Source organism: Dysidea avara, chromosome 11 (genome assembly GCF_963678975.1).
Source record: "Dysidea avara chromosome 11, odDysAvar1.4, whole genome shotgun sequence".
Taxonomy (NCBI): Eukaryota; Metazoa; Porifera; class Demospongiae; order Dictyoceratida; family Dysideidae; genus Dysidea; species Dysidea avara.
In genome coordinates, this window is record NC_089282.1 from 18,754,324 (window position 1) to 18,766,257 (window position 11,934).

Genomic DNA, 11,934 nt, shown 5'->3' on the forward strand with positions numbered 1-11,934 from the left:
ACAGATCGCCACTGGAGCAGCCAGCAAAAGCAATCCACTCAAGTCTAGATAATGAGATTTGATAGTTATTCATGTAGCTTTGTGTTATTGGTGAAAAATCAAATTTGCTGTCATGGGCAATACAACTAATTTTCCCAGACTGAGTCACATATACTACAAAACAACACATACCATTGGAAGGATTTGAACCCATACCTTACACTAACCACACCCTACTTTGGGAAGGTGCTGTACCGGCTGATTCAGAACTGTTTGTCCTGTAGTTTGCCTGGAATTTTCTTTACATCATGGTGTTCAACAAAGGGGCGGCAGAGAAGGGTGGTGTAGCCCCTGTGAAAAAAAATGGGGTCTAACTTCCCCTAAAAATATCTGTAGCCGTGATGGAGAGCCTAGCTCAATAGTATTAATAATCCAAGATACTCTAATAGAGCAGTCATAGTATTCTTAGAGGAGCAGTGTAGCAAGCTATGTATGTAGTTATAAATAAGGAGATATAGTCTAATTGGGGGAGGGAAAATATTGCCAGCAGGTAGTGGTGACCTTTTTTGGTCTTAAACTTACAGCTAGGCTATGGTATCACCAATCTAGACCCCAGCCCCCCTTAAATAAAGGTGTCTCCTCCACCCTTGGTTCAACATGCTGTAGTAATGAAAACATGTAGAAGCTTGGAATAAACTTTGTGAGGTAGCCAGATGGTAAGCATTTCATTCTGCTCATGACTAGTGTTAATACTTGTTTAGATTAGTAGCATCAATACCTGACACATGAAAAAAGATGTCACGAAAAAGTGACACTGAGAAGAAAACAAACCCTACACCTTTTGTTCTATATACATGCTAACTCTACTTCAACTGAAATGTAGCCCAAGTTTTCCTCTACACAAAAGCCTTCAAAGCTCTGTAGAGAATGAATGTAAGTGTGCCAGGTAATGAATGCTTAATTTTGTTAAAGTCATATGTGACCGGGCCTGTGAAAATAGGGCACGTGGGCACATAAAAATTACCTATTCAAGTTTTTAAAACTTTGGTATATCATAGCTTTGTATTCCATTGTTGTTTGGCCATGAAATTTTCAGCACTTTTTAACACTTTAAGTGGCTTTAAAATATCCTACTGTATATGTGACTGGCTCTAGGATAACCGGTCTTATCGCCCATTTAAAAGTATCGAGAAACGTTGGTTTTAAATATTCAAGGTGTTGTAGCTGGCCAATGGTGGTAGCTACGCATACCAAATTTTTACACATTTCACAGTAATTTCTTACCTTCCAGATCATCCACTGATGAAGTAGCCAACAGCCAAGTTTCCCGCCATTTTATATAGTTTTTAAACCGAGGTTGTCTGTATCAGGCGAGCTCGGGTGGGGGGGGGGGTGAGGCGGGGGCCCTGGAAGGTGGACAAGATGGTGTTCAAAAATTGAAAAGGAATGTGTTGGGATGAATTAGGCCAAGTTATGGGCCATTCAGGGCTCAGAACTGGCTAAAATGAAAGGAAATTTACAGCACAGCAACACCACGGAGCTATACAGCCACACACAGCCATCTCCTAGTTGGCCAGGGCTCCATCAAGACTCCACGGCTCGCCACCGTGCTTGAAAAAAGCAGCCAGCAAAAGCAGACCACCGGCGTATGCTGAATGCAGATAAATGGCCAAGGTCGTCGAGAATCCCGGCATGTTTGCATGTCGCTTCAAAACCAGAAATAACAAAACCGTCTAAACGTTTTAACTTCCACTCTGTCTTGCATTACATATGCAAGCAACATTCTTTTTTTCCAAGAACAACCAAAGATTGGAACAGCTTGCCAGTATCTGTCATAAAATCAGAAAATACATACATTTACTAATTACTTATTGTCTATCTAATTGTTTGCTGTATATCTTATGTGTATGTGTGATTTCTTTGGGGTGTTGATCATCCCCTGGGCGCATCGGCAATTGCCGTCTGCCCAGTAACAATAAATAAATAGGCTGCAAGCAAGAAGAAATCGATCACGTGACTTTCTTCTATTTAACGCCTATCATTGTTAAATCCAATAAACAAAAAAGCAAACAGTTGTGGCCGGGAGGCGAGGTGGGAGGTTTACCGTCACCCTTAGTTTGTACCAGTGCTTGCAACCAGGTGAGGCTATGTGTCTATTTGGTGTCAATCAACTAGCTGGTTATAAAATATTTGGCGACTTTTGAACTGAGTCTGGGTCCGCATAGCTAGCATGCATAGATAGGGTCCGCAACGTGAAGAATCGATATCCTCCGATCAACTACCTAACTATTGTCATGTGTTAGGCTAAGTGTAACTTGAATAACACCAGCGTGGCAGCCAAGTTTGTCATTTTCTTCTGGTAGAAAACGATATTTATTTATTTATTTATTATTAACACTTTACAGTGACCAGCACTGAAGGTCTACAGCAACATGTGCTGCAGCCTTAGGATTACCTAACCTAATTTCAAGGACTTAGACATATGTTTGTAATTGCTAAATTTTCCTGAGCTAACCAGCACTGAGTGCTGCCTGCTCAGTAATAATAAATTAAATAAATAGGTAACGTCTTAAAATCACGTGATTTTTCGTTGAAGTACGTAGGGTTCTTCATATGCCGCGATATTCACTCTCAACATTGTTCAAGTAGTCTATCATCAACTCAAAGTATCAATGGTTTGATTTTATTGGTCAGTTTCTGGTGGCAGCATGATCTGTACGCCTTTTTGGAAACAAACAAAAATGTTTCTTCCTCTGGAGCACAGGACAAGCAGAGCAGCAACTGCACCATGGGTCAGCAATGACCAGTACTAGGTAAAGTACCTGTATGCGAAGTATGGTTATAATTGAAGCTTGTTAGCCATCTGGCTGAGCCATCTATATGCTGAAATTCGATCAAAACCACACAATTTTTGCAAACAAATACTAGAATGGTTGATAAATCAGTGGAACAGTCTCCAACAGCAAGGATATGAAGCTTATATACACCTAACAATACAGCTATCTCACCCAGTAGACACATAGAGCAATCCAATGCATGAAATAAGTACTCACATGATCGAAATTCAAATTGCGGAAAGTACAACCATAATCTATTTCAATGACCTAATCACTTGAAATCAAATGACAATTAGTTTGTTTGTATGCGTTAGGTTCAGCATCTTAATTAGCCCAGCAGTCTAAGACTCTCTCTATGATGGTATCACAGTATAAGACACACCTTCACTGGCCCAGACCACGCCTGAGTGAACAGTTAACACAAATATGTACAAATGGAGTGCACTTCAAGCCAGGTTCTTTTTCAGAAATGAAAGCGATTTCATGGGTATTTCCACAATTTAAATTTTGCTCAAAGTGCTTATTTCATGCATTGGATTGCTCTATGCATTCACTGAGCGAGATAGCCGTATTGGTAGGTGTATATAAGCTTTGTATCCTTGCTGTTGGAGACTGTTTCACTGATTTATCAACAGTTCTGGTATTTGTTATTATTATTTGTCCTACCATAGACCTCACGTGATGACAGCCTTGCAGGTCAGCTGGGCAGCGTGCAAGGCCCGACTATATAGGGTGCACTTTGGAAATTGTCACCTACAGACTCCAGTAACTTATAGATACAGTAGTGAGCTATTCATAGTGGTTAGCTAACAAAGTAAATGCACTGGTGGAACGATAGAGCCACTCGAATTATTAGCAAGCCACCACATGGACAGACAGTAATTCGAAAGTATTATTTCACACTCTAACATCTACTATGTGCTTGTGTAAATGCGCTGAGTGTCACATCAGCAGGTTGTGAGCATAATATTGCTCCAAGATGTTTTCCGGTTTCTTGTCCTAGTCACATCGAAATAATTATGCGGGCGGGAAAATGTTGGCCATTATACCATTATGACCGTATAGCATGCATTAATAGCTATATTGCAAGACTACATAGGTTATCTACCATAAACTGAGACTTTACATCTCTGGGAGTATTGGCTACTACAGTAGCAAAGATAGGTCAATTATATCACCAAATAAGTGCTGCATTGGGAGGCGACAAATTCTATAAAGCTACGCTGTAGTATTTTCAACAAATGACTTTAATCAAATCAAGATGATTATATAGCTATACATTAAATGAGTGTTTCAGAGTACAAAGTTGCCTGTCAATAGAGTCCTACACAATTTCAAACAGAGTAATCAATCATTGGAATAGTTTACCAGAGTAGAGTAAGCCACCAATGTTCCACCACCACCAGATCGGATGCGTTTTTTCTTTAAACCCACAAAGAAAATTCCTATTCTTGCTAGCTATGCCTTTGGAAAGGTCTAGGCCATAGACTCTTGCATGCAAATTTTCATACCTGAAGCTTTCTTCATCTGGCTACAGGAGCTGCAAAAGTGACCTGTCTGAATGTTCTCAATTATCAGACGAAAATATGTATTATTGGTCGAGTGGCACTGCTCATAATGCTTGAAGTTGATCATGCCTTTCCGTACTTGATATGAAAGAGCAACTCTTTTACTCTCCAAATATTTGTGACCGGATCTGCGAAAACCCGACATTATGGCGCATTTTTCAAATCCTTTATTATTGAATATTTATAATCCACTTAGCCGAGTGTATGCTCTGGCCAAAGTTTCAGCCTTGTATGCCAAGGAGTTACAGCCCTACAAAGTAGCAGTAACAGAAAGATCGATTTGTACAGCAAGTATTGGGAAAATATATTACAGGTGCTTACAAAAACAATTGTAACTTACAAACGCAATGCAGTACAGAGTTGCAACTTGCACCATCGTGTTTGCCATGAATAGGGGAGTCCATTACATGATAGGTTTTTTCTCCTATCACCTTTCTTCACTACACACAGAGACAAACCAGTGAAGAAAAATCGATTGCATATGATCGCTTTGATGTGACGTAAACAAACGCCCATAACTCATGTATCCCTTAGGCTACTGCTACGAAACAAAAACTTTCGAACTCCCCTTGAGTAGGCGAATAAGATGATATCCATGTTTTTGTCATTACACCCTTTCTTCACAAAGAACAAAGCGTTTACTAATTTTACGAATTTTTTTTTCATTTACGCAAATATTTTACCTATTGCAATCAATAGGCTATACTGAAATTTTAGGCTTGCGCCATTATGTCGGGTTTTTGCAGATCTGGTCACATTTGGCTTAGATATAAGTTGAAAAACAATGGTGACTAAATTGCACCTTGTGGCTTGGTCTTTATTGGCTGTGACATGTGAAGATCATGTACATCAAATAATCGAATACAAAGCTATTTTTATTGAGAGCATCGGCTACCATTCAATAGTAAATAGATACATGCACGATAACCACACCTTGATTTTTGCCCAAATAGCTACATAGCATTTACGTTTCTCTGACAGTAGCAGCCTAGCTACTGCACCTGGCATACATATATGCAATCCAAATGAGACTTTGACTATCCTCTCTCTCTTAAAAAATATCAAAAAGTCTCTCTTAACTGTCCAGGACACTAGCCAGATCTAAACACTCTAATGAAAGACAATGACATGAAAAGATATTCTGCATAGTTAAGACACCACTGTAGTGGAGTTTGATAAATCTAATATATACAACAGACACTGACACCATTCTGGTGGGGTCTATACCCATAGGAAAGTAGTCAGAGATTTTAGAAGCTTTGAGATAGTATTTTCACTTTGTGAATTAAGTAGCTACGTACAGTTTTTAAACCATGCAGGCATGCACCCACAGCCAGCCAAATTTCTGATTTTTTTGTGAAAGGATCTTCAACTTAAAAGAGGTCATGTTCCCTACTTACATGAATGAAAATGAACAGCAGCTTCAAGGCTTTATTGAGACGATTTGTGGAGAAAAAAAAGCAATAGACAAGCTATAAAACTAATACTATGCAAATGGTGTTTCCTTATCAAATGCATAGCAACATACTTACAAAAGTATTTCATAAATTACAAAATCCAAAATTACAACCTATTAGCTAGAATAAATAATAGCATGGTATGTAGTAATCCTTTAATTCCAGATAAGCTATAGCTGCATGGCACCTGGTTTTTAGAAGTAGCACTGCACCAACTTGTTTATAAAATGTGACCATTCTATTAGAGTGGTTGACTGTATCTCGATCTGAGGTAATAATCTCTCCACCAGCCTTGAGTATCTTATCTCATGTAGGTTAGGAAAACTTGATTACTTGTTAATTGGCTCTTTGTCCAACAGCAAAATGATTTTAAAAATCTTGGACAAAAATGGTATTACAAAAATCTGAGACCTGAACCTTGGACCCCTATAGCATGAATCTAGAATGATTACTGTTATGCTATGCTGCTGCCAGCTACCCACCTCCTTTGGTTTCTACCTCAAAAGAGAGGTGAAGAAGAAACAAATATTGTACCCAACCCTAATGATAAGGTTTGCCTTTTAAGCAAGATGATATCTTTCAATAGCTGGTAAGTTATGGTGAGTTTGAGGCAAACTAGGAGAGAGCACAAAGATGTTCATCCCACTATACCATCACCTTCAGCTCACCAAAAATTTACCTTCTTTCAACTAGGCCACTTCAACTAAATTCCTTGTTTCTCGGACCCGACCAACAAATGTTTTTGTTCATTTTTAAATATCACATGTTTGATCATGTGAGTTTGTGGTGTCAATGTATTGTTGGCCATCTGTATCTGCTATGTGTGGGGCAAGCTTGGTTGTTACAAGAAGAGTTGTAAAAACAGACTATGGATGGATGTTTGGTCATTTTAGATGTACTAACCATAACTAAATAGTTTGTTATCGAACGCCACAGTTACACGTGTTGCCATAACTTCAGTTTTTAAAAATTATTACCACCTATTACTATTATTATTTATACCTACCTACCAACCCACTTTTCAACTAGTTTCAGTCCGAGACACAAAAGATTTAGTTGAAGTGGCCCTATAGTGTGCTTGATACTTTAGTTATGGTGGATGACTGCCGGACAAATAACAAAATTACTTTTGTTTGGAACTAGATGAATAGGAACTATGTTGAGTTTATCACCACCCACCTGTGTTACTTCCCACCCTGCCGTCTGTAAATTCATTATTGCACTAATTGGTCACATGTGCAAGCTTTTTGATGTTGAGAAACACTAGCATACCAACTGTTGGCTTTTAGAATTGTCTTTGTATATTGCCGTAATATTTGACAGATAGCCTGCTGTTGCTGTGCTTTTGAGTACTTCCTTCAATAGTGACTATATGCCCAATTTTGAGAAACAAGAAATGTTCTTTGCCTGGCCTTCACAGCCCGGCTCTCTTGTTTCCACCTCCAGTTACAATCCAACATTGACATTCCAGTCTAGTACTATGAAACACTACTAGTGTGCCTGGGAGGTTGAGGTACAATGAACAACAAACACTGAGCTGTGAGTGTTGATTCTTGAATAAGTGTTGGTGAAGCACGGATGAAAGATTACTTAAAATCAGTGGTCCCTAAAGTGTTATGCTTGCACTAAAATTTAAAACAATGTAAGTATGCATGACTTCTATTGCTATAATCCTTGTTTACATCCGTACGCACATATACACTATATTATATGTTGACATTATAGCACATATATGCATGGAATAGTGTTGTAGTTATTTAACTGTATCATTTATATTGCCACTATCAGAAAATGGAGCAACAACTTCGCAGTTTGGAATTGCCCGCTGTTACAAAGACATGTAGACCAGAACCAATAGGAACTGGCTCCTATGCTAATGTTTATGAAGTGATGGTACATGAGACACGTTGTGCTGCCAAGGAGATGCACCCGATACTGATTAATGAGATGAAGAAGCGTGCCTTTCTTGAAGAATGTGTCCGGTGTAGCAGAGTACTCCACCCTAATGTGGTACAATTCCTAGGAATACACTACCCTAGTCCCGATGCCCAGTTACCATGGTTAGTGATGGAGTTGATGCATATCAGTTTAACTGGCTTAATTGAGAAACATGAAAGAGATGATTTTCCATTTTATTTCAAGTTTTCCATTCTCATGGATACCTGTCAGGGTATTCAGTTCCTTCACAGTCAAAATATCATCCATCGAGATCTCTCCTCTAACAATATCCTCCTTACAAAACATCTCATAGCTAAAGTGTCAGATCTCGGAGTAGCTAAAGCAATACCACCTGGTCTCCACAGGCATACAATGGTGCCAGGCACCATGGCATTTATGCCTCCAGAAACTCTTAAGAATGAGCCAGTATATGGTTTGCCGATTGATGTTTTCTCAATAGGGTGTGTATGTATACATCTGGTGAGTATGGAATGGCCTATGCCAAAGGACCAAGTTACCCCGGATAGAATTGTCTTGTCAGAGATTGAAAGGAGGGAGCACTATTTGGTAAAGCTGATCCGATATCCAGCACTAAAGTTGTTAGTGGAATGGTGTCTACATGACAAACCAGAAAACAGGCCAGACATAGGGGATGTGATTAACAGCTTAAAGAATGTTAATTATAACCATCACCCGCATGAAGATGATGGCATCATTGAGCTGTTTAGTTCTGTTGTCACTGCAAATGAGTTAGTAAGTCAGAAAAATCAGCAATTGATGATAAAGGATAGCCAATTAACCAAGCAAGTAAATCAAAAGGATGAATTGCTTTTGCTAAAGGATCAGCAACTGGCTGAAAAAAATCAAGAACTACTCCACAAAGATCAAGAGTTGTGTCAACAGCGAAGGCAAAAAGACCAAGAAATTGTGCAAAAGGATGAGCTGATACGTGAATTAAATCAGCAGTTAAGTCAGAGGGAAGATAGGCAATTGATTATCAAAGAACAAGAAGAACTTCAGAAAGATGGCCACTTGAGCCCAGAGAAAGAGCAACATATCGAAGGTATGAGCAGTTCATATATACAAATACTGATAGCTGTACTTATGGGACTTTTATGTTTATATGTTCATGTAAATCTGATTGGTAGTTTTAATTTACTCAATTTGTGTTACAAAGTATTTTCCTATTATTGCAAGCTTCACACAAGTCATGATTGTCACAATTAACATGTTCTCCTGCATGCATACATGCACTTTTGTACACATAAAGTGTAGTTCTCAGTGGTTATAGTTTTAGTACAGTAAGCTTTATGTGTATTGTTTTATTCACTTATAGAGGAAGATTATCTTGCAATTGGGATTGATCTTGGTACAAGCTATTCTTGTGTTGGTGTTTACCAACATGGCAAGGTAGAAATCATTCCTAATGATCAGGGAAATAAGGTTACTCCAAGTTATGTTGCTTTCAATGACATGAAGAGGCTTATTGGAAATTCTGCAAAGAACCAAGCTGCCATGAACCCATCCAACACAATCTTTGACATGAAGAGACTTATTGGTCAAAATTGGAGTGAAAGCACTGTTCAAAACAACAGAAAGCAATGGCCCTTTGATATAGTGAATGAAGGTGAAAAGCCTAAAGCTCAAGTAGAATACCAAGGTAACACAATTCGGTTATGCGCTGAAGAAGTATCTTCCATGGTGCTCATAAAGATGAAGGAAATTGCAGAAGAGCATTTAGGAAGAACCATTGCTAATGCAGTGGTTGCTGTTCCTGCTTACTTCAATAGCTCTCAACGCCAGGCTACTAGAGATGCTGCCACCATTGCAGGTCTTAATGCTATCCACATCATAAATGCTCCCTCGGCTGCTGCGCTTACGTATGGCCTCAACATACACAGTAGGTATGCAAGAAATGTGTTGATCTTTGATCTGGGTGGTAGTACTCTTGATGTATCCATTGTTTCTATTGAAGATGGTGTCTTTGATGTAAAGGCAGCAAATGCAGATGCTCATGTTGGAGGAGAGAACTTTGACAACCGAATGGTCAGTCATTTTGTTAATGCATTTAATCAACAGCACAAGCAAGTTATCTCTCGGAATAAGCGATCCTTGTGTCGGCTAAGAACAGCTTGTGAAAGAGCAAAGTGTGCACTGTCATCCCAATCCCAGGCCAACATTGAGCTTGATTCTCTGTTTCAGGGTATTGACTTTTACACCACCATTACTAGGGCTCAATTTGAGGAGCTTAACATGGACCTCTTTAGGAGCATAATTGGACCAGTAGAACAGTGTCTAAGTGATGCCAAACTTGGGAAGCATCAAATTCATGAAATTGTCCTAGTAGGTGGCTCGACTCGTATCCCCAAGATCCAGGAGTTGCTTCAAGACTTTTTCAATGGCAAAGAGCTCAACAAATCCATCAACCCAGATGAGGCTGTGGCTTATGGAGCAGCTATATATACAGCTATCCGCAGTGGAGACAGAAACGATAAAGTGCAACATCTGCTGTTGCTTGATGTTGCCCCACTTTCCCTGGGTATAGAGACTGCTGGAGGTGTCATGACTTCACTTATCAAACGCAACACAACCATTCCCACAATGAATTCCAAGGTCTTCACCACTTCCGTAGACAATCAAACCAACATGTTGATTCAAGTTTATGAAGGGGAGCATGCAACTGCCAAAAATAACAACCTTCTTGGAAATATTCAACTCTGTGGAATTCCTCCAGCGTCTAGAGGTGTCCCTCAAATTGAAATTACTTTTCACATTGACTACAAAACCCTAGCAGTATCTGCTGTTTACAAGGGTAATCAAGATACACATCATGTGTATGGGAGAGATACGTACCCTAAATACAATGGAGAGAATGGTTATGATGATGAGTATGAAGATGACTACGATTATGGTGGTCAAGATGACTACGATTATGATGATTACGATTATGGCGGTCAAGATGACTACGATTATGATGACTATGATTATGGCGGTCAAGATGACTACAATCATTTCAGCAAAGGTAATGTAAGTACAAATCAAATTATCAAAAATAGCATTGCCCCATTTGTGAAGATATGGAACACTAGGGAGACTCGTACAAACAAAATAGATATATCTCACTCCAATACAAAGGCTAATAGAGTTACCATCTCAAATGATCAAGGTTATCTGTCGGCAGAAGAGATCTGGAGGATGATCAGTGATGCAGAGAAATATAAGCAAGAAGATGACAAAGAGAGGGAGCGAATTGCAGCCAAGAATTCTTGTGAGAGCTCTGCTTTCAACATGAAGGATTTCCTACAAGATGAAATCAAAGATAATGCTTTTGATGAAGCCAGTGGTAAGTGTGAAGAAGTCATTGATTGGCTTGATAAAAACCAGCTGGCAGAAAAGGAAGAATATGTGGCCCAGCAAAAAGATCTTGTGGAGACCTGTATCTCAGCAATTCAGAATAAATTAGATGCAATGAAACTTAAGTTTACTAGTATTTAGAAAATCAAGTACTATACATTAACGAAGTAGGACTTTATAAGATGTGGTGTGTGAAATATGGTATACTACTAGTTGTATATGCATTATATGCATGTGTAGCAGTGCAGCCATAGGTTTTGTAGAATATAAAATTAATGCTATAGTAATGCATGGTAAATTAGCTATATTGACCAACATATAGCCTCGAAAATCCATCTACATGGACCAATTTTGCTGAGGGACTTAGGGGCATGCCCCCATAGGAAACCGGTAGCTTAGCATAAGCATATGCATTGTGAGTCACTTTGATTCATCTTGAAAGAAAGTTGTCAAAAGTTTTAATACTGCAGTACGGTTTAAAGTTGAACTTCAAGAGTCTGATTCTGCAACTCCAGAATCTGAAACATTACGTTTTATGGCACTAAAATAATGCAACCATGTGTATTAATTTATTTTCACAGAGGACAATGCCCTTTTTATGGTCACTTATATAATTATGGTTAGGAATTTTTGGCCTAACTTGTTATTATTCTAGAGCATCTCTCCTTTGAAAGGTTGTAGGAATATTAATGGTGTAATTTTGCTGTTTAATTATTTGGGTAAAGAACTCTCCATCCCTCCAGGTACACCATATGTACAAGTACAAGGGACATATTTAATTTATTATACAGTTGTTTAGAC

General features: G+C 38.8%; 1 protein-coding gene across 1 annotated transcript; it reads left to right on the top strand.

Annotated features, from left to right (window-relative positions):
- Positions 1–2,025: 2,025 nt before the first annotated feature.
- Positions 2,026–11,360, top strand: LOC136239066 (heat shock cognate 71 kDa protein-like). The gene is made up of 3 exons (XM_066029807.1): positions 2,026–2,118; positions 7,630–8,842; positions 9,116–11,360. The coding sequence occupies exons 2-3, from the start codon at positions 7,633–7,635 to the stop codon at positions 11,272–11,274; spliced, it is 3,369 nt and encodes a 1,122-aa protein (XP_065885879.1). The 5' UTR covers positions 2,026–2,118; positions 7,630–7,632; the 3' UTR covers positions 11,275–11,360.
- Positions 11,361–11,934: the final 574 nt, after the last annotated feature.